Here is a 23,607-nt window from a genome sequence, read left to right as displayed (position 1 = left end):
AAGGAGGACTAAAAAATGCCTTACAGTTTTTTTCTTAAAGCGTGTTTCATAAAACATTTTTTCTGTATTACATGTGCTGTTGAAAATACTTGTGCTCATTCTCAGACTTCCTTATCATTCTGTTCTGTTTTTGAATAGTCCCTAAATAGATTTGCAAGAAACAATATATGATTAGGATTGAATGGATTAATGCTTATCCTGACTATACATGGTGGTTCTGCTATGAAATTTTAATCATCGGGTACCATGCAGAATTTCAGTCTCTTCTACTGTGATACTTTGTTCATGCTGTGAAAATGCTTTTTAGAAGTTCATAAAATTCAGCACAAGAGGCATTTCCTTTCCTCAATTTGTCCCCAGTGGTCTAGCAAACAACAGCACGGTCTATATAAGATTGATTTGAACAATAAAATAATCACGGGTCTTTAAAAGCACTACATACACTATCTCTAAAAGTTAGCTAACGTTTGGCAACGATTTTACATGAGACTTCCCATAGTGGATGGAGACATCGGATCATGGAAAGAGAATAAAGGATCCAACATATTTTTTTCCTGAGACTGCCTATTGTGTTAGCCTGTTTCACGAGGTGGAACTCTTTTCCAGAAGACATTTTTGTACCTAGATTAATGGCACCCTTTTCTAGCACATGATGGAAGATAATGATCTTCCCAGTCTATCCTTTAACGCTTACAAAGTGTAGGCCAGATGTAGACACAGAAGCTTACAAAGGCACTGTACAGAGCTTCTGACTGCGATGTTTTATCATGCTTGTCCTTCCCATGCTCAGGCATGCCTTCCTCACCTCTTACCAGAACAGATTAGTGTAATTTCTGTAACAATGCTACTTTTGCCAAGCAAGGCAGTTGGCCTTTTCCTCAGACCTGTGTCTGGGGATGGGACCAGCAAACATACTACACACAGTAATGTTTGCACTACACGTTCATTTAGAAAGCACAAAAGAACACAGATGGGAAAACGACTCCCAAACACTGACTCTAGCTTCTTCTTTTCTTAGGGGTCTCCGTGTGCTCAAATGTATGTAAGAAAGTGAGAATCTTTGATTTCTTTCATCTTCCTATTTATGCAGATGCCTTCCTCAGTCTCCAATGTAGTTTTACCTTGACTTGATTTTACCTTGACTTGGTAGTTGATTTCTAAGCAGTGCTCATTGCTGCTGCTCTGATGGAGAGGTGACTAACTCAGCAGCTGCTTCGCCAACAACACCATTTGTGAAATCACAATCGTGATTCAACTTATGGTGATTTGTGAAATCACCCATTGGTGATTTGTGAAATCATCAATCGTGAAATCACAATTTTCATGGTTCGCTATTTATCTACCTCCTTCGAGATTCAGTGCCAGGACAACTATAGGATATGCAGCACAGGCATTTAAAGGAGCTTTAATCGTAGGATATAGGTAATTTCCTGGGTAGGCAGGCATTTTGTTTCTTTTCTAGAATGAGTGACAGGAGTCTCTAATAGCATACCACATCTTAGACTGCTTCAGGTTTAGTTTCTTTAGTGATTTTTCAAAGAATGGGTGGTTGAGGAGAACTGGCAGAAATTTGTGATGGCTGCTAGAGAGTTAGTAAAGACACTGGAAGGTGGAGGTGTCTATTTTTAATTGTCTGCCTGAGAAGGTCACTGAACTTCCTGACAGATTTTATGGGATGTACAGAAGCAAAGTGATCGCTAAGGAGTTGTTTGATGTTTTGGAGGTTGTTTGTTGGCTTGTTTTTTTTTTTGGGGGGGGGGTGGTGGTGGTGGTGGCTGGTTGTCTGAATATTTTGAACACAGCTAGTGCTCTAGCCACTGGGGGAAAGTTTTTGTTAGAGACAAGTCGCTTGTGGCTGTGATTTCTGTGTGACAGCATTTAAAGAAGAGAAAACACTACCCTTCAAACACACCTTTCCTAAGAATGTTCCCATACAGGCTACAAATTTGTTCCCACATTGACAGTGCCCTCTAGCTTAGTTATTCAAAGGGCCTTGAGGGATATTTCAAAGCCAAATCCCTGAAGGTCCAGCATGTAGCCTCATTTGTGAGAAAGCATGTAACTGCTTTCATTAAGAATGAAAGTACGAATCAGAGCTGTCATTAAGGATCCGAGCAAGCATGTCAGACCAAGTGAGGTGAAGATCCTGTACCTATTTCTGCAAGACAGCAAAACCCCAAGGGGCGCTGCTGCACATGGATGTGGCAGCACACGAACTCTGTGACACAATTAAGTGATAGCTAAAAAACAATCAAAGAAACAAGACTGGGGAAACTTGTCCCATGATGTGAGAAGTTGTTTCTCCTTGCAAGACCTTTCTCTCAGAGACAGGCATGTGACTGCCCCTTGGCCTGCGGACAGAAAGTCAAGTAAATGGGGAAGTTATAAGACATGACAATGGACTTTTTTTTTTTTTTCTCTTTTCCAGTTCATAACAATTCAAGACAAGGAAACAATTTATCCAGTTTGTAATGTTTTGGTGGGGATGGACTCCACCGGCCCCAAAGGATGAGCAGCCCTTGCCAGGGGCTGTCTGGAAGGTATCTGGAAGCACAGATGGAAAGCAGGCCAAGGATTTTTTGTATCTGGAATTTCCTTAATTTCTCTGCAGAGAGCAGGCTTAATTTTTATTCATTGTTCTAACCATTCATAAGATTCCCTCGAGTCTCTGTAGAATTGCCATACAAAAACAAAACAAAACAAAACAATCTTCTTAAGCTCTTTTCATGTGGCTCCTCTACCCAGACTGAGCTATGACTATCAGAATACCTAACCTGCATCCAGGGCTGATGACTTCTTGTTCTTGCTTATTTTTGTGCAAAATACCATTTTAATCTGTTGGAAAAGGCTGTGTAGGCATGCCACCATTCAAGCAGTTAACATCGGCATGCCCATGAGCAGGCACTACTTCCACCCAAACAGCTAAGGAGCTGTTGGCTATGGAGTTCACGGCTGTAGCTGTGCTCACACGGAGAGCGTGAGAGCGCAGCTTGGCTGGTGAGCATGACGTTGTTACGTAGTGCAAGCAGGATTTCACAATCCATTATCTTCAGTGTCAGTACATCCGGGAGGAGATGCTGTCTATCTAACCTGTGCCGATCCTACTTGCCACAGCACCACCTTACCAGCCGTACGGCCACCAGCATTTCCGAGCCCCTACCAGTGAGGCATTTTCTTCAGCATCAACGCTGGTTTGCGATCTCCCCACTCCTCCTATCCCATCTCCCCCCTTAGCTTTGCAAATGCAGACAGCAGCGTGGCAGACAGCAGGCAAAGCTATTCCTTCACAGTCTTCTCCAGGGGGACAAAGTCTGGGACAGGGAATAAAGATGAGGGAGCAGCTGAGGTAACCCTTGTCCAAGGAAGGCCTGAGAAAGAGGAAGCAGGATGACTCTGACAATTAGCTCAGTTTCCTCTTTTGTCTCTTTGACAGTCTGGGAAGCAGCGTGGGTGCTGTCCCTCAGAGAGCCTCCATCTTAACTCTGGGGGAAGGCTTTGCAGAATCTGTGGCAGGAGCTTCAAAACATGGCAGCACCCCCCACAGCCGGGGCGGTGCGTGGCAGGAGGGGTTTCTTCCGCACCCTTATCCTGGTGGCCAGGCTCCTTTTGGGGCTGAGGGACCTGTGGGGGCACAGCAGCATCCCCCTGGGCTGGGCCAAGTGGTCCAGGCACAAACAAACCAGGCACTGGGGTGCAGAGCAGGGGCATGGGAACAGGATGGGAAGGGCTGCTGTCGCCATCTGGCTTGGCAGCATTTCATGTAATTTTTGGAAGCCAACGTGAACACATTTTGATAAGTAAGACTAAAGTCTCTCAGTGTAAGCTGAAATTCCTCTACATAGTGCTGTTTCCGGAGGTCTCTGGACAATGAGCACCATCTTTCCAGTTCAATTTGCTATTCTCGGCCTCGCTGTGTCGGCCAGGGATGTTTTCCCGACCAGCTGAAATAAGCTCCTGCTACAAACTTGAAAGAGCTTTTAGCTTTTAGGTGCTTTTAGGTACTTCTAGGTGCTTTTAGGTACTTCTGGGTGGCTTTAGCTTTTAGGTGTTTTTAGCTTTTAAGGTGCTTTTAGCGTTCACATACAAACAGGAAAATAAACAACGTAGAGAAGCAGAAGGCAGGCTAGAAAAGGTCATTTGCGTTCGAATTTTCTTCTTCCTTTTTATTCATTTATTTATTTATTTATTTTTAAGCGAAATCGGGACATAGCAGAAGTCCCAGCAAGCCCCGAAGAGGAGGGCGCCCTTCCAGCGGTGCGAGCTGCCAGATCCGAGCCTGTATCAGCACTTAACAGCAAAATTCAAAAAAAAAAAAAAAAAAAAAAAAAAAAAAAAAAAAAGAAAGAAAGAAAGAAAAAAAAAAAAAAAAAGCCCCGAGGCCGCCGCCCGGCCGCCCCCGCCTCGTCAGCGCCCGCCCGCCGCTTCCCGGCCGGGCCCTGCCCGCTGCAGGCCAGGGCGCAGGCGCCTGGCTGGGGGAGCGGAGCAGCCCCGGGGCCGTGCCCGGCGCCATGCGGCTGCTGCTGGCGCTGCTGCCGCTGCTGGCGGCCGGGCGGAGCGCGGCGGGCAGCGGGGAGCAGCCGCCCGCAGGTAACGAGCCGGGACCGGGCAGCAGCGGGGCGCAGGGGGGAAAGGGGGGAGGGGGGGCAGCGAGAAAATGGAGGCGGCCGCGGCGGGGTGCGGGGGGGAAGCGGCGCCCTCGGGGCTGTCGCTGCCCGCGGGGTGCGGCGGGCTGCGAGCTGCGGGGGTGGAGGGGAGAGTGGGCAGAGCAAAAAAAAAAGAGCAGGGAAAGCGGGGGATGGAGGTACAGGGGGTGAGGGGCGTGGGGAGCTGTGTGCCGTAGAGCTGGGAGCTGTATGCCTAAAGGCTGATGGCAGAAATCAGTGCTGGTGGATCGCATCCCCACGCGCTGCGGGTGCTGCCAGCGGGTGGTGTGGGGCTGCGCATCGCTCAGCTCCCTGCCCGGCTGCACGGCCCGAGCCCGCACCTCGCAGGGCTTGGGAAGGTTGCTGGGGTTTTTTACCTGCCCCCAGCTTGGGGCAGGGACGGCTGGCGTGACGGGGCAGTTCGCAGCCAGCTCATTCACCTTGCCAACAGGTTGTTAGACCTTGCCCACAACGCCTTTCCTTCAAGGTTTCAAGGTGAATGCTGGCCTTGGGGATCTGACTTCACGTCTTCTGAGGATATGCTTTTATTGCCAACGAAACATGATGTTTTGACGTTGTGGCAAGTGATTTTGAGGTTAAAAAGCACAGTACAGTAAATCACGACTGTGAGTTGAAGCTGCCGTAATCCAGGCTAATCCAGCACAATAATTGCCTCACTGTGAGGCTCTGGAAAAGTGCTGTGGGGTAGATGAGATAATATCAAGCTACCTGGAAATAAAATGCTCATTTTTCTGTGCATGAATGCAGCAAAGCCTCAGCTGAAATCCGCAGCACACGCTTTTGAGTTGTGTCCTGAAAACACAAGTAGAGTTTTTCCTGGTGACCAGTGTGCAGGTTGGCCACAGCCTCTATAAACATACCCTTCAGAGGCTTCATTCTTAAGCAAAAACTTAATTTTTTTAGACAAAAAAATGTGATGGAGGGAGTTCTAACAGATACTGCTGTGTATTAGATGAATGAAAAAGCTGGTTATGCCTGTGAAGACAGACCATTACCGTAACTTTATTTCATTATTATGTAGATGCAAGCAGATGTGTTGGCTTACAGTGGAAAGATGAGAGTAGGAAACAGGGAATTCTGAAACGCATTTATGATGCTTTCCTTTGTTATGATAGAGTGCTTATTTTCTGAAGTCTTAATAGGGCTTTTAGTGTTTTGATAGTATAAAGTGGCTCGGGCTGAGTGTGCAATGAGGAAATGCCCTTCAGCCGGTCATCATCGCCCAGGCAGCAGTCGTCCAAATAGCTGAAGGCTCGCTGTGTTTTCTGCAGCTGGGCACTTAGCTCGTCTGCATAGATATGCCTGTGACTCACCTTGGAGCTGGGCATTCACTGGTGGGAGCTGTTGGGGTGTAAGTATCCAGAAAGGGAGGCCTCTGGTCAAGGTTGCAGTTGTAGTGGAAGCAGATTTGGAGACTGCAATAGCAGTTTGAGGTGCTTCTTGCTGATTGAAAGCCAAATTTCCAAGGAGGTGTGTGTACTTCCTTTTTGTGGCTGGCTTCCAGTTGTGTTGTGGTGATCTTGGTCTTTTGGGTTTGTTGTTTTGATTCTGATTACCGGCAGTCATAGCAGTTCTTCTGTCCAGCTGTAGACAAAATTTTGATAATAGAGAGTGCTGTACCATGACGTCTCAGCTATTATAAAAGGGTAAAAAAATCATACAGAATACTACCTGGCTGAGATATTTTATCATAAACAAAAACTTTCAGAGCAAGCTCCATGAGGAAATAAAACTTGTAAATAGTAGCTGTTCTCAAAGGCACTAAATACTGCCCCTAGCGTTTGATGTCACACAACCAAGAATATTTATTTCACTCGTATTTTTAAAAGCATAACAGCTTTAAATTTCACCCTTAGTTTTTGTCCTCTCTTTGTTTGTAAATTGAATGGTGGTTCCTAGAAAGGAATTGAAGATCTTTGGAGAACTTGCAGTGGAACCTCCTGCACCGAATTGCTGTTGCATGTGCTAACTCAAGCTCACTTTTAATGACTCTGTTAAGGAAGTGCCACCAGGGATAGGAGTGGCATTACAGGAGAAGTGTACGCCCAGGATTTCTTCTTGGAGGGACAACAAAGCAGGTAAAGGCGAGTGCCTGCAGACCTCCCACGGATGCGACCCAGAAGGCAGCCAAGCAGGCAGCAGGAGCAGGGTTCTCCAGCACTGTGCAGCCCGGTGGTAGTGAAGATTTTTCTGATCTTTTTACTGCTGTCTTTTCCCCTTTGGTGGTGGTGACAGCTGAGGAGAATCATGGCTTCTACATTTGTGAAGGCACCAAAGCCTCTGTCCTTCCTGGGTGCACGTAAAGGGGGTGTATGAGCTCAGATGGAGCGCAGGGCTGGCCTGGGGAAGGCATGCTGTTTTTCTTGCCAGTAGCACAGGGTAACGGTTTTGTAGTGCTGTGTCTGGCTGTCTTTTAACAGGCTAAATGGTGAGATAACCACTTGGCAGGAATCCACAGCAAAATGAGAACTGTTGTGTCTCGTATCTTACAGAAACGGCTTAAAACGGTTTTCCTGTGATGCCTCTCCTGAGGTTTATAAGGACTTATTTATTTTTCATGAAAATCCAAAAAAGGAGCAGTTTCAAACACTGCGTCTTCACAGGATTTCTAACAGTTTCTCATTAAGCTTTCAATTCGAGCTTTCAATTTGTATTTCAGTACCTGAGTGAAGTTTATTCAGCGTGTGCAGCTTCAGAGAGCTGTCTGGATCTTTGTCAGCGTTGTTTCAGGTGGCTGTGCTGTGGAGTCTGCATTGTGGGCTCACTGGCACCTGGTCAGTTACACGTATTGCGAGGCTTTCAGTCAAACTCTGCTTTTGTGAGCAGAGTAAGGAAGCCTCTGTGTGTATGGTAATGCCTCGTGGCATCTGCTAGGAGGGAAGAAGGATCTTTGGTGTTGGGCAAGAAAGAAACATCAGTATGGAGGCTGTCTGTCTCATTTTTACATCTCTGAAACGTCCCCTTCTCAGGTTCATCTTTTTTCACTCTTGGATAATGCATCACTGAGGCTCAGTGAATAGGTGGGACATCTACACTTATCAAATACTAAGACCTTCTGTATGTACTTTAAAATAGATTTGACTGAATATGTGGCTGCTATAAACATTACTTCACAAGTACTTTCCGTAGGTAGTATTGTTCAGGAGCATTTATGTAGTGAACAAGACAGATTAGTTTCAGGCAGGCACAGAAACCTTTCTCAGTTTACATATTTTAACCTGCTCAGATTTTCAAAAGCAAAAATCTTTCAGTGGCATTTGGCTTTTAATCCCCTCCTACATGTATTTCCTTCCTGTCCGCTGTGCGGGTTAGCTGAAGACACGAATGTCTCCAAAATGCTAATACTTCAGTGAAAATAATAATCAAATATCTTCCCAACACGTGCGGTGTATGTGTGTAATATGTTGTGCATGTGTGTATATATGCATATATGTAAACACACAACAGTGTCTGTCGTATCTGTGGAGGTCTTTGTCACTGATGTGGGAGCGTTAGTTAGTTTGGACTGTTTGCATATGAACAAATAAATATCCACATTTCTTTTTGAGTTGTGCGTGTTGGTTATAAACCGATCCTAGTGTGAGTTTGCCAAGATCAGCTACATGGTTGCATTTGTACTTCTGTTCCTTCTGTTAGGCGCTCGGCTTCTTGGTTGCCCCACGTGGTGGTTTTACTCAGGTGGGCAGCTGAGCTCCACCACAACCACTCTCTCACTCCCCCTCCTCAAAGGGAAAAGGGGGAAAATATGATGGAAAGGGCTCGAGGGCTGAGATGAGGACAGGGAGATGGTTCAACAATTACTGTAATGGGCAAAACAGACTCAGCATAGGGAGACTAATAAAATGTATTGCCCATTACTAACAGGCTAGAGAAGTGAGAAACTAAAAGCAAGCTAAAACACCTTCCCTCCCATCCTCCCTATTCTACATCTCCTCCCCCCGAGTGGCGCAGGGGAACAGGCAATGGGGGCTGCAGTCAGTCCCTGATGCTTCATCCCCACCGCTCCCTCACGGTCTCTCCCTGCCCCTGCTCCCCGTGGGGTCCCTCCCTTGGATGCCGTCTTTCCCCAGCTGAGCCTGGGGGGCTGCCCACAGGCAGCAGCTCTTCAAGAACAGCTCCCACACGGCTCCGTCCCATGGGGTCCATCCATTTCCCAGGAGCAAACTGCTTCAGCACGGGTCCCCCACGGGCGGCAGCTCCCCCCAGCTCCCCTGCTCCTGCGTGGGCTCCTCTCCACGGGCTGCAGCTCCGGCCCGGGGCCTGCTCCTGAGGGGGCTCTCCATGGGCCGCAGCCTCCTCCAGGCCACATCCACCTGCTCCTCCGGGGGCTCCTCCACCCATGGGGGGGCTGCAGCGTGGAGATCTGCTCCATGTGGGACCCATGGGCTGCAGGGGGACAGCCTGCTCCACCAGGGGCCTCTCCGCAGGCCACAGGGGAACTGCTGCTGTGTGCCTGCAGCACCTCCTGCCCTCCTCCTGCACTCACCTGGGGGGCTGCAGGGCTGCTTCGCACTCCTCATTCTCCCAGCTGCTGTTGTGAAGCATTTTGTTCTCCCCCCCCCCCCGTTTCTTAAATATCCTCTCACAGAGGCACAAACAACATCTCTTATTAGCTCAGCTCTGGGCAGCAGCCAGGTCTGTTTGGAGCCGTCTGAAACTGGCCCTTATCTAACGTGGGGCAGCTGCTGGATTCTTCTCACAGAGGGCACTCCTGCAGCCCCCTGCTACCAAAACCTTGCCACATAAATCAACTACACTCTGTGATGATTCTTGTACTTGGCTCTTAGCCCTCCTCACTCCAAACTTTACTTTCTGACATTCTGGTTCTTTATCCTCAAAATCCAAGCATGCTTACTTTCTTTTAGTGATGTTAAAAAAACAAAATAAACAAAAAAAAAACTGATATTACTGGCCTACCTTCTTTTATTCCTTCATTCTATGAACAGAGGGCTGCTGAAGTTCCTCAGATGTTGTTCATAATGCATGTACCTAATTCAAATTCTGTGCAAAATCTGTTTCCTTTCTGTTGGCCTGTGGTGCTGTCTTACAGGACGAGGTGAGCAGGGCTCACTGCGGGTAGACATCACCACACTTGAACTGGGAGCAAACTAGAACTTGTCGGATCATTAGAAGTCCTATAGACAGCCTGAATAAAGGGGCTGTCAGTTAGACAAATTAAGATGCTTTTTTAAGCATCTTAAGCATCTTTTTTTTTTTAAGCATCTTTTTTTTTTTTAAGATGCTTTTTTTTAAAAAAAAAAAAAAAAGAAAGAAAGGGGGGAGAAAAAAAGGGAGCTAATAAGCCTGAAGAAAGGGACTAGAATCCCTTAGAAAGTAGAAGTAGACTATATTTTCTATTTCCATGCCCATTTTGAAGTCCCGTGGTCTAAACTGTTGTAGTGCTGAGCACTCACTTCTCTGTCTTTAAGCTGCTGTGACTTAAGCTCAGCCTCTGAGTTGCTGCTAAATGAGCTGATGAGTAAAGTACTTGGTGACTCAAACTGATTAGGCAGCCTTCCCAGGTAGAGGTAGCGTCTTTCATGGAAATAATTAGTGTAGTTAGGAAAAGGAGGTGAGCACCCAGGCCTTCTTTGGCTTTCAAGTGGAGTCAGCAAATCTCATAGGTAAATGCAAGTTGGGAACAATTTCCATTGAATGTACTACATGTGCATTAGACAGCCTGAGAGACAAGATGGTCAGTGCCAGTGGAGAGTAAGGGAAAAGGAGTGAAAGGTGTCATCTGGTAGAAAAATTACTTTAATGGGTCAAATAGGTAATTCTTGGCTTGTGAAACATGGAGAGGTTAATGAGGTGAGAGAAAGTGTGCTATAAACCTCTTTCTCTACTGGCTTTTGTTCATAAGTAGAGTTAAAAATTTTAGCTTCTCAGCTCATGCTGAAGAGTATCCTTTAGGTCTTAAGGATATGGCGTGAAAGGTAAGAGAGGGATATGCTGCTTGACTAGCTCACCACTGGAGACAAAGTTGTTAACAGTACTGATGAAAAGGATGAGCTGATGGTCTGTGTAAACTCTTGTTCCTGTACGTGATCGTGGCCAACCTGTGGTCATTGTGTTACGGGGTGGTGACCTCCCTAGTGGCTGGGAACGGGGTGTGACTTGTGAAGAAAGTTGGCTTTCCATGAGGAAGGTTTGTTTTCTTCTAGTTCCTTTGTAGTCTCACAGCTGGAGCATGCTCACGTCTCCTATGGAGCTGTTGGGAAAATACTGAAGTAGATCTAAATGCATTTCCTTGCATAATGTGGTAATAAGCACCAGAGAAACGCTTAGCTGGCATAATAAACCTTATTTAAGAACCATTTTTGAATAACTAAGACATGGAGATGCAAACTGATTTCAATTAAAGAAAACACGATCGTTCATTAACTGAAGGTAATACCTGTATGTGAAATAAAATAAAAATGCAGGGATCACATGATTATTTCTATGCAAGTGTTTATTTTTTAAGGCACAGTGTGACGTCTGTGTGCTTTGACACCTCTTTTGCCAGCTTGTCACCTTTTTTTTTCTTGTGGTTGAGAATTTGATGATTAGGTTCCTTTATTCCAATAACTGAAATACCACTCCCGTACATACTATCAAATGTGTGATTCTGTGAAATAACTAAACCACAGCACCACTTGTGGAGTGAGGCATATTATGTGTATCATCAGATCTTCGAGGTTAATGGTGTATCTCAGCCTCTGGATATTGCTTTCTGTAAGGTGTTATCTTTGTGGTCTTGTTTTCAAGACATGAAAACTGTTTACTTTCCCTCAGCGTATCACGAAGCGAAGTAGGAGCATTTGTGTTGTGAACAAGCAGCAGCCTGGAGTAGGTCAAACACAAGTTACCTTTCAATGTTTCACAAAAGCTATCTTGGCAGAATATTAGCGATGCCAAATCAGACCTTGAGAAGCTAAGAAGCGGCAATTAAAATGGTTGTGACCCTCATTTTTGCCCTTCTGAATGCCCTGTGACAGCCCTAAGTAGTTAAAGCATTAAGTCATTTTCATTCCTGTGCAGCGGCTCCCCCAGTATCTCTGCTGCTGTTGGTGCTCAGAAGTTTGCTGTGTGAGGAAGCTGTTGATGCTACTTTTATTTGTGTGTCGCTTCCTCACCTCTGGTGCTGTTAATAAAGCGTACTTCAGGTAGTCTCATGAGTGTGGGCCTACACGGTAGTTTCAGCGCTAAAATTCCTTGCAACTGGTAGTTTTTTATTATCATAGCCTTCCAGAAGTACTGCTGGGAATGTAAAAATGTCATCATCAGAAATTGACGTTGAATCCAAGCTTTCCCTGGCAGGCCTGTTGTCTTTTGGCTAGGCTGAGACGTTAGGAGACAGGAGGCATTAGGGGGCACACAGCCTGGATTCAGCAGGTTTGGTGACACACTTCCCCATCTCCTCTTTCTGGGTCAGTTCTGAAGAGCCAGATAAATCTGCAGGTTTTGGGGTTAATCTCTAACTTCAGTAAGCTATCGGCCCTGCCGGTTTACCTGTGTAATACGGACATAGAGATGTAATCATCCTGATGGACCTGATAAGGGCTGTCTGACAGACTTGTTTCCAATGGACATGGGTTATTTGAGGTTCAGGGTTGCAAGTGGGAAGAAAACTTTCTCTGTAGGATAAAAGAATAGTAAATCAGCATGCAGAGCTCAAGTGTGTTTGTACTCATGGCAAACTGGGTCCACTAGGGGTGAACAACTTGCAGTTTTTGTGTCTAATTTTTCCAGTCATATCTTGCAAGTTGCCTTTTCCAAAGTATTTAGAAATATATTTGACTATTCTCGTATTTGACTAAGTGCAATTGTTCTGCTTCTTCCAGTACCTTCACCAACAGACCTTGTGGTAACATCCCAAAATTTCAAAACCGTCTTGAGTTGGCAGTACCAGCCTATGTCTGAAACGCCTTACTTTGTTGTGGAAATGAAACCTTACATGTAAGTTCATACTTTTTTGTCATTTCAGGTACCTCATATTCTCTAGAAGCACAAAAACAATCCGTTCATGGTGATAAGTTTTGTTTTTTTTTACGTGCTGACGTCCCATAAAGGTTGCCAAAGTGTAAATTAAGATAAAATTCGCAAAAAAAAACAGAATGGCTGAGGCTGGCAGGGCCCTCTGGAGGCCATCTGGTCCGACTTGTTGCTCAGTCAGTGACACCCAGAGCAGGGTGCTCAGGACCACATCCAGGCGGCTTCTGGAGATCTCCCAGGAAGGAGCCTCCACAGCCTCTCTGGGCAACCTGTGCCAGTGCTCTGTCACTTGCAGTGTTGTTTTATCACAGGCAGTGTGTTGTACAGTATTTTTCTTTTGAAATAACAGCTATTGCTTGTTCTGTTTTACAGCCCAGGTACCTATATGACTGTTTCAACTTGTGTGAACATCTCAACTAATTCTTGTGATCTCTCACGGGAAGTAAAGGAAACTTTTTCTCCTTACTGGTTTCGAGTTAAAGCTGTTGTTGGATCAGAACAGTCTGAGTATGTTGAAACAAATGAGTTTATTTTGCAAAAGCATGGTAAGTTCTATCATAGATCTTGTAATTCCTTTCCCAGAATATGTTTTTGGTTTTCTTTTATTTGTTTCTTTTAATGATCAGAGTATCCTTGTTGCTGTATTATTCTGTCTCATAAAGTTGGGAGTCCAGGACAAAGCAAAGCATGATGGTTGCTCAGTAGGAACTTCCATAGTTCTGTCTCTCTAGGGACTTGTTTGCCCTGTCGCTGTGGTATTGGACTTGAGTGAGACATTGCCCATGAGATTCTCTCTGACCCGGGCTGTGCTTCTGGTAGAACTGGATTTATGCACTGCTGGAGATGGAGAAATGGAGAGTGTCTCCTTGTTTCCCCACTATGCTTTCCTTTTTCTCTACTCCATTCCCTTACTCAGTGCTCTCATGACTTAAAATCAGTGTTGGGTTTCAAGCGTTTGACAGAGGGATAGAAGTCATGCTAATAATGCTGAGTTTGAATGTTGGCAGTAAACTGGCAGCCATGGATGGAGAAGAGAGATAAAATCACCTTCCTGTTGGACAAGGCTAAGTTAGAGTTAGATTATTAGATACTAAAAATTTGCATAGGCGATTGCCACCAGAAATCAGAACTATTATTCTTAAAGATAAGATTTGTTTATGTTTTCAAATAGCCTTTGTTTCAGCACAGTATTGTTTTTAGCTCAGCATAATTCATGGTGGCATATAGTCAGCAGTACTTTGTTTTGTTCTCATTCACATGGCATAATTGCTTTGTTAGATTTTCTGTTATCAGTGATTTCTTTATGGTCCTATATGCATAGGAAAGTTTGACTTCTTAACAGTAATCTCCATTATTTTCATTTTAGAAGCAGGTTCACTTATGTATCGAAATGCGTCCATTATTTCCCAATGTTGCAGATATATAATATTAACAACATTAAAGTGAACATATCAGTCTTCTTGAATCTAATGAATTTTGGAAAGTTAACTACAAGTAGCCTGTTTTGTTAGATTTCTTTATCTCAATACCGTGTTAAAAACTTTGCACTAATAGTAAAGGAAAAATGTGTTGCAGGAAAAATAGGACCTCCAAAACTGGATCTCTCAAGGCACGCTGATAAAATCATAGTTAATATTTACCATCCTGTATTTCCTATGGAGTTTCAGCCTTGGATCACAGACAATTTAGATTTCACGTACCAGGTGACTTTCTGGGATAATGAAACTCAGGTATGTTTCAAAATGAAAACTTAAAAAAACTTATTTGTTTTGAATACATAACAAGGGATTCTTTCCTCTGACACACAGAGCCCACAGATATTAAAAAAAAAAAAAAAAAGGGCAGTCAAATGTAACGTAGGAGTGCTGAAACCCTAAAACCTGGGTTACAGTAAGAGGACTTGAAGGTCTGAAAGTTTCTCCAAATGCACTTTTTCCAACAAGAATCAGATAATTGCATTAGCTGTACATGAAAGAGAGGATTACTGGATCACATGCTGTTATTTCTGCATACCTGCTAAAACATGGATAACTATACTCCTTTCACATACCTAGATAGACCTTTCATTTCAGAATATTAAAGATATTGATACCACTTTACGTAGCAATCACAGAGGGTGAACTTTAGGAGAATGATAGTACATACGGTTATTTACAGTTAACCTTTATATGCATCTAGGTACAGGTGAACTAGGAATGAAAGTATGGAATATGAACAGAGTGTTTTATCTGCATCTGAAAAGTTTAGATAAAAGCACTGTGGTCTCATTAAATAAACAAGCATAAGGTAGCTCAAAAATTGATAGTTGGAGTTCACAGCTTTTGCAAGGCATGTAGATATAGGAGCCACACCAAATAGTGTTGCAACATTTAAGAAGTGTTGGAAGGTACTGTAACATCTATCATGTATTTAGTCAAATGATATAAATATTACATGTATGTCTGTCTGTCTTTTTTTTTTTTTTAGCATAAAAATGAGGTTTTTGCAGATGACTGTCTACAGTTTACAAATAATTGCAGCCTACACATCCCAGTTACTCCTAATGGTTCTACTTACTGTGTTTCGGCAAAGGGAATTTTGTTTGAAAATCTGATAGTTGGTGCCCCGTCCGAAGAAAGCTGCATTCAGGTTCCTCTTGAGCAAACTACAAGTAAGAAAACGCTAAAATTTTACTAGCAACTTAATGAGTCTAACTAGAGATATGTTACAGCAAAGTATTTGAGCTCCGATACAGTCATGACATCACTAGGATATCCATGAGAGAATATGAAAAAAGAAAAAGCATGGTCATTCTTTTCCAAATGCACTTTCCCTGTTCCAAAGACTTTTAAAAATCATGTGTTATTTGCAAGTAACCCTGAGTTTTCTGGGTGCTTTTTCCTGCTTCACTGGTATTACAAAACTGGTTTTATTATACCTGATCATTGGTATAATTAACAACTGACAAATTGATTGCTTATTGGGTTATATGGCTTTTGGAAGCACTATACCTGTCTTCTAATAAGTGGCTTTTTGAGTCACATCACAGTAGAAAATGCATTCAGTTATTCTGGAACTTGAAGTAACTTGTAATAAAGTTGTAATAAATCTGCGCCTTCTTAATTAAAGGGAACAATGGTAGCTAGTTGGTAGCCCATCTTTGTATCTCTGGTAGTCTTTTACAACCATTATAATGTTACTTCATTATGGCCCAAAACTTCACTAGGGAAAAGAGATAAAATTGATAGAAGCAGTTGTGTTCTTTCTTTTATGCACAGGAGGAGCAGTGCGGTTGAGGGGGAAGGCTTAAAGGCAAATCGGACTAATGGAGTCCTCTATAAATATTAGATAAAAGTTCTGTTTCGGATTTCACATTTTGATTTTATTGTGCAGAGATGCACAGTAATTCTTACATTGATTAATATGCTCTCACACAGAAAGTGTGTTTTAAAAAAAAAAAATTCATACCCATACATCATCTCTAAGGAACAAAAAATAAATTATAAAAATTCTTTACCTCTATAAAAACACGACTGTTATGTGAATTGAAAATCTTATGTTGTAATTTTTATGTACTTCATATACTGCTTTAAAAATTAAGTTCTCTTCAGTGAAAAAATGTGTTAAATTGATAAATTTGCATACTGCATCCTGAGCTATAGCAGTTTCTACATTTTTTCTAAATGGTACAGCACAGCAGTGGTTTATTTTCCAAACTTCTTAACAGAATTTGCTATAACTTCCTAGGTACAGAAAAAATGGTCATTGTGTGTGTGGCTGTGGTGATCATGGGCGTAATTTTCACATTATTTTGTGGCTTCAGGAAGCTAAGGGAGAAGAACATAAAGCTGCCCAAATCCTTGGTAAGTTCAGACTTGTTATCTATATCAGATTTTTAATATCCAACTCGGTAACTTTTTTATACCTGTAACATCTTTATGGACATTCTGGTTGTTTTTACCATAATTTCATAAAAAAAAAAAATAGCATTTGTACCAGTTTGTAGATTATGATAGCCTCTGTAGTCAGATGCCCTGTACTTGTTGTAGGATTAGGCTTTGGTCTCTGTTTAACTGAGGTAATGTTACTTAGTCTATTCTGAGAATGTAGTTTCCAAAAACCCATAGTGTGTGTACATAGACGGGTTTGTATTCATTCTAGTAGCAGAGAAACAAAATTACTGAGGCTAGAACAGACTTCTTCAGATTGTCTTGTCTAACTTCTTTGCTTAAGCAGGGTTAACTAGAGCAGGTTGCCCTGGATTCTGTCCAGTTGAGTTTTGAACATCTCCAAGGAAGTAGGCTCCACAGCCTGTCTGTGCAACCTGTTCTAGTGTTTAACCGACCTTACAATTTTTTTTAAAGAGTGTTTTCTTGCATTCAGGTAGGATTTCTTGCCTGTTTTTGTGCCCATTGTCTCTTGTCTCTTGTCCTATCATTGGACATGCATGAGATTCCTTCGTTATTTGGTAATACTATGACACTGGTAAGTGTTACAGTGTTCTTAGTGAGGTGCAGAGTGAGGAGGGAAAAAAAAAAAAAACAACAACGTAATAGCACTGTAGGAAGAGTGAAGAAAAACTGCTAGGGGAAATCTGCTCTTATATTGAGCAATCACAGAGAAGACAGTCAGATCTTCCTTAAAAGCTTCCTGCAGATGTATGTAGAAAATGGAGTGGATGCTACTTTAAGAACGGTAGAAGCCTCCAGGCATCCATGTCAGGTATTCCACTCTTCCCTGACAAGTACTGTTACACTGTCCTCCTGGTATCTTGTTAGTCACAACAGCTGAATAAACATCGGTAGCTGAAAAAAATCTTCAAGAGCTGCCATGTGAGGTAGTAGTAATTCTTAAATGGTAATCGTATCAAGAGGGTATCTTCTTGGCAGATACAGGAAGTCTCATAAGACTTCCGGAGAGAAGAGGCAGGGATCTTCAGTTCTGTGTTCTTCAACTTAAGACCCTTAAAGAGATTCCTTAGTGCAGGGTAGCTCAACACCTAACATCCCCCTGGAGCCTGATTTCTTTGGAGTGGAATATTAGGAGGTGAGATTGCTCTGACTGAGTGAAGATGTCCAAGCCAGTGATGCTGGGTCCCTTTATAGTAAGCAGCAATCTAGTCCATCAATTTCTGCAGCTCATTCTACAATAATAGGTAAGTCTGGTCAGACAAAGCATTCCATGAAGTGCCTGTTTCTCTTCATGGACTTTGACAGGAGCCATGGGACCAGCTCAGAGAGAGCCATCCGCATTTAGACTTAGTAGAAAGTCAGATGAGATAAATCTGTCTGAGGGACTCTGCAGCTAGGCTCTGACATCAGGCAGACCTTTAAAAAACAGTGAGATGCTGGAATTTTTTTTTTCATCTTCACACCCGTATGTAACTGTCTGAATATATACCATTGTCCTACATGCACAGCATAATTTTTTTGAAGACCATTTGCTTTAGCAAAAGTCTCTGCATCTAGATGACTGTGCTATATATTGAACATATTGCTCTTCAGGCTTCCCAAAACCACTGTGGTACACCACATCTAAGGGATCAGAAGAAAGAAAATCACAAGTAGAGCATGTGCCACTTAACTCCTGTGAGCCTACTGCTGTGTGGTCTAAGTCCACACGTTAGCTTTCTTGTGGAAACTTCACGTGTGTCCATATTCTCAATTTGCTGGGCTGTATGTTTTCTGGTGATTCATAGGTCCCAGCATACCACAGTCTGCTTCACATTCCACATTGTTCCTGCTAAGGAACAGAATAAAATATACCTATTTGTGAAGATTGTTACCTTCTGTCCATTTCTGTTGAAGTCCCTGGTGACAGTATAAATTGCAGAGCTCAAGTAGATGGTTTTAATACAGCTGGTATGAATAATACAGGAATGTAAAATGAATAATTAATAACCTGTGATTCATTTTATATAATTAAAATTATTTTTTGAATGATTACATTAATGCAAACAATAATTTGTATGAATAATAAGTTTAATTATCCAAAGAGTTATCTGCGCAGGCATCTGAGATCTGAGACCCTATCACGGACCTTTTGTGCTGTACCTGAGCTTGTCTGAAACATCTCAAGAGTTTTTCCATACATCAGAAGACTAGGCAAGATGCCCCACCTTAATACTGTTGCCTTACACTGATCTGCTTCCTGATGGCTTCAAGTAGATCCTATAAGATATCTGAGTCACTTCCAGAAAGTTGAAATTCTGAAAGAAAAATAAAAAATAGCAATCATCAAGCCTAGCTGAGAGTCAGACAAATTAAAAAATGAATTTCCATTTAGATTGCAGGAAAATTTTTAATGTCATCTTCGTGCTGTTTAGGACCTCCAAGGAGAGCAGTTGCAGTCGTATTCAAGTCTTACTTCCACAGTCTCTTTCAGTATGGACATTTAATGGTTACCGTCATTAGAGAAGGTGTTAGGCCAAACGTTTGAGACACCCCTATTCGTGGCAAGACCCTACCAGGAGTATACATCGAAGGAAATGAGATAGACATTTGTTTTCTTTCAGTTATCTCACAAAAAGTATTTCAAGAGGCTGTTTCCTTCCACCCATCATCTTGAGTCATTTCAGTTTCTCCTGTGTGCGGTACCAGATTTTTGTTCCAAGATTCATGATACAGGTTTATCCACTTTAAAAGGAGACAGTCCATAACTTACTGCTAAGTTGTGGGCATCTCCATCTACTTAAACTTTGCTGTCTTCTATTCATGCCTCTCATCTTTAAATGGTGGACAGTGTTTTAGTAGGTAGAAAATACACTTGCTCAATAAGACAAAACCTCACTGAAAAGCATCAACTTGCATTTTTAGCTTACACTGAAGTCAACTTTTCTGCTGTTGATGCTTTTTCTGAGCCCGACAGGGGTGACAATGTTGTTGTCTTTCACTGAATTTCCAGAGCACTTACAAACATGCACAAAAGACTTAGGAATTTGCTCTGTGACTCTGGATTTTTTTGGTCATTCTGATTATGCAATTTTTCATTTAAAGGAATTGTAATTGCACGTCCCTGCAAATGTCATTGAATGATATTTACCACAAACAATTACCGTCTTAGAAGGAAGAGGCTACTTCATTAGTGCTTGTGACAAAGAAAGAGTGACATTGTATACATTATCAGTAACAGTTAAAGGAAAAATAATAACTTACTTATGGTAACACTTGTTTTAAAATAGTAACCCATATCTTGATTGCACTTGTTATTAGAGATCCTGTAAGTGTTATTACAGTTAGTCTAGTAAGGCTTTATAGATTATGTTCTTTGAAGCTAGAAATGAATGCATGAACTGCTATATTATCTTGTAAATAATGACTAAGCGACTATTAAAGAACCTTTGCTACCAGGAAACCCACAAGGGTTTTTTCTTCTTTCGTGGAATAGGAGTGTCTTGTAACATCTTGCTTGTACCACCTTGTGCCATGGACAGGAAAACTAGTTTCCTTTTTGAGAATAGAATTCTTTGGATGTCTTTCTTGCATAGAAGCACTGATTTTATCCTTGAGTCTTTCTCTAAGCATTGCTAGTCAGCAGTGTGAAATGCAGAAACTTCATAAGGTATGAGACTTTCCCTTAGTGTCTTTTAGGACTATGGTTTTAGAAGCACGTGACAATTGTAAAAGGACAGAAATAAGAGCTCATTTGGTTCAAGGTTTTTATTTTTGCTGTGGCACAGCATGTACAGGTATTGGGGTAGGAGTGAAGTTGTAAATGCAGCTTTTAGCCATATTTTCTGTAGCATTTCATTTTAATTCACGTTCTGCAAGTATGGCAGCTTAAATAATGGATTGTCTTCTCTTGTCACATATTGTGTGACTATTGGAGCCTGATTTTTGCTACCCTCAGAAAAGCTACAGATGCTAGTCCCTTCAATATCAGTTTAAGTATGGCATAAGTAACTAATACTTTATATCTGTATAAATACGTTTTGGAAATGGACAACATGAATGCCAACTGTTCATAATATTTTCACTATCTATGCATTCTTCATTGCATTCTGGTTTCTGTAACTATATTAACCATCCACTTCTTATGAATGGGTGGTTTTTATATGTACTCATGCAGAATTACCCCAAATAGTCTCTACGTGGTATTATGACTATTTCTGCACAACAGAAAATGAAAGTCCAGAGAGGATAATGACTGAAGAGCAGCTAGATTCGTAGCGTTACAATTCACCTTAAATGTCTTTTTTAAAAATAATAATAATAATTTTTAAAAAGTTTCCTGGTGGCAATCTTTAATTCCCAAGATGACCATCTCACCTTAGTTGTGTTAACACACCTATCTTACCTTTCTTAGATTTTCATATATATTCTTTAAAATACCTTAGAAAGAAAAAACAAAACCAGAAGAGTCTAAACATCCTGAAGGCATGTCTTAATGTTTCAAAACAAGCTGGAGCCAGGCCATTGAATGACTTAATATGGTCTTCCTGTGCTAGAGTTTTCAAAGCAAAATGTTACAGTTTCTTGCAGCACTGAGGGACTGCTTAGTGACATAAAAGAAATAACTAGAAAGATTTCAGCTTAAATCTTCAGATGATTAAAAATATAGTGGGAAGAGATTGTACTCATGAAACAGGTTTGATCCTTGCAAATGTATTTTCATGTAGAAGGTATTTCTGAGAGCTTGGATGGAAGTATGAATGAAACAGGTGGAGTCAGATGAAGGTTGATGACCTTACCCGATTCTCATTTTGCTAATTCTGCTGGAATTGGCTGTAAAAACATTAAATGTGTATTGTGAACTTGTACCTTTTTTTGACCTCTAAGCTTCAACAGAAGGTAAAGCAGATAAATTAGTGAATTATGCAGAACTAAAAGTGTTTTTTTTGTTTTTTTGGTTTTTTTTCTTCCCCCATTTAAGGTCACTGTGATAAGAAACCTGAACACGGATAACACTTTTGAATCAAAATCAGAGGGAAAATACATCTCTGTAGTAAGCATCATGCCAGTCCAGTCAGTGTCGCCTTTGAATAGCAAAGAAACCTTGCTGACTATAGAGCCAGAAGAAGAAGCTGTCAGTCCTGAGAATTTCAGTGAAGAAGCATCTTCTTGTCCTCCGCCAGAGACACCAGACAAAGTGGAAGAGTCCTCTGTGCAGAAGATTACAGAGGAGGTCCCTTCTGATGATGAACAGAATTGTAAAGTAAAAGAGAGTTACTTTATTTCTAACAGTAACCAAACAGATACAAGTAGTAACTCTTCGGGTCCAGAGATTTCTGACACAGAAATACACCAAACAGTCATTCCAAGAAGCTGTCCCAAATTTTCTGGCTATGACAAGCCTCACGTGCCATTAGATATGTTGATAGATGTTGGTGAAGAACAACCTGTGATTGCTTACAGGCCTACTGACTAACCAGGATAGATGAAATGTTTAATCAAAGCTCATGAAGAACAGCATTACTGAAGATTATGGAGAGCCAGGCTTGTATCATGAATATCTACAGGTTGTACGTACACTGATGGAAACAGAATGACAAGTGTACAGCTTAGTACAGTGGGTCCCGAAATGGGACTGAGCATAGCACCTAAGAACAATATGAAAACGGGTGGTGGGGGGAGGAAATTTCATAATAACCTCTCACTTTCAGAAATACCTGTGTATAGGACATAACTTACTATTTCCTGTTTGAACAAGATAGTTCCCTGTTATTGGAACAGTACTCTGTGAAGAGCAGAGATGTTATGAAGGAGTGTAAAACAGCTGCTGGATCACTTACGAGAGGTATTGGTAGTATTTTTATCCTTGTCATTGTTTTCTCTGAAAATTTTTGAAGAATGTCTATGTATTCAAAGAAATCCTACTCTTTAAGTAAGAATATACTTGTAACTTTTTCCTATGTCACTTAGAAATTTGATTCCATCATCAAGAACCAGCTATTTATGTTCTTTTCTGCAACTAGAGGTCTGTGTTTCCAGGGTTGTTACTTTGCGTATTTCAGTGAGTACATGTTAAACTTTTTTTTTTTTTTTAAACAAACAAACAAAAAAACTTCAAAGCAGAAGTCCTGTGATGTATATAGCTGTTCTTTAAAACACTGTTACTTCTGTATGGCTGCATCCTGATGGATTGTCTAGATACACTGTGTAATCTTGTCACATTTCGGATAACACCTGTATGAGTGTGCTGGCTGATCCTCCGGAGGTGCAGGGGGAAGGTGTGTGTGACCGGCAGTAGTTACACAGACCCTTCAGGAAGCGTTATTCAAAATTAATCGGCCTGCTTTCCTTCAGAGTATTTCTGTTGTAATTCTTAGAACAATGTAATGTTTTCTCATAGAAACCAACAGGACTTTTACCAATCAGTCACAATTTCTAGATGGTTGGAAATGACTGCCATTTTTCATTGTCATGACCTAGCTCGGAAACCGTACCAAATTGTCTTCAGATGTATTTTTGAGGGAGGCAACAGAAAAGTAATGTGATAATTTGAAGTTCCTAAAACACTGTCATCTGAAAGGGCTCTGGATATTGTCATGTAAGATTATAGTTTTGAAAAAGAAAGGATGAGAATTTTATATTTAAAAGCTTTGCAAGTCTAATGCCTTCAATCCAGGTACTTTGTCTTTAGTCCAGATTTGGTGGTGCTTTTTTCTGTTTGTAAGAAATGTTTATGATAGTGCTTAATTCAGGAAAAAGGGATATTTTTACAGACACAAGATAGTTAGTGAGTACAAAATTGTCTTTGTTCTAAAAGATGATTTTTATATGCATATCAGAAATGTTTGCTTGTTACAGCAAGTGATTTTAAAGGGAAACCAGTGTTGTGCCTTTATCCTGAAATTTCTCAGTGGCATGAGTATTCCTAAGATAAAGTTTGTGTAGCAACTACTATACAAGTAGTACAACTACTGGAGTACTACAGGAAGGCTTTGAAAATCAGAATTAACTTGCAGTCAAATCTTCAACAAAACTGACTTTTCAGTTAATAGTATGGTTCACCACTGAAATGTGCATTTTGCAGTCTGTTTCACCAA

At 41.8% G+C, this 23,607-nt stretch overlaps 1 protein-coding gene across 1 annotated transcript; it reads left to right on the top strand.

Annotated features, from left to right (window-relative positions):
• Nucleotides 1-4,253: 4,253 nt before the first annotated feature.
• Nucleotides 4,254-22,595, top strand: IFNGR1 (interferon gamma receptor 1). The gene is made up of 7 exons (XM_084284326.1): nt 4,254-4,587; nt 12,491-12,605; nt 13,014-13,186; nt 14,217-14,371; nt 15,108-15,291; nt 16,368-16,483; nt 21,492-22,595. The coding sequence occupies exons 1-7, from the start codon at nt 4,509-4,511 to the stop codon at nt 21,984-21,986; spliced, it is 1,317 nt and encodes a 438-aa protein (XP_084140452.1). The 5' UTR covers nt 4,254-4,508; the 3' UTR covers nt 21,987-22,595.
• The last annotated feature ends 1,012 nt before the right edge of the window (nt 22,596-23,607 follow it).

This window comes from Netta rufina, assembly GCF_964035555.1.
Source record: "Netta rufina genome assembly, chromosome: 3".
Lineage (NCBI taxonomy): Eukaryota > Metazoa > Chordata > Aves > Anseriformes > Anatidae > Netta > Netta rufina.
Note: the sequence above shows the minus strand (reverse complement) of the source record. Positions and strands in the feature narration are given on the sequence as shown.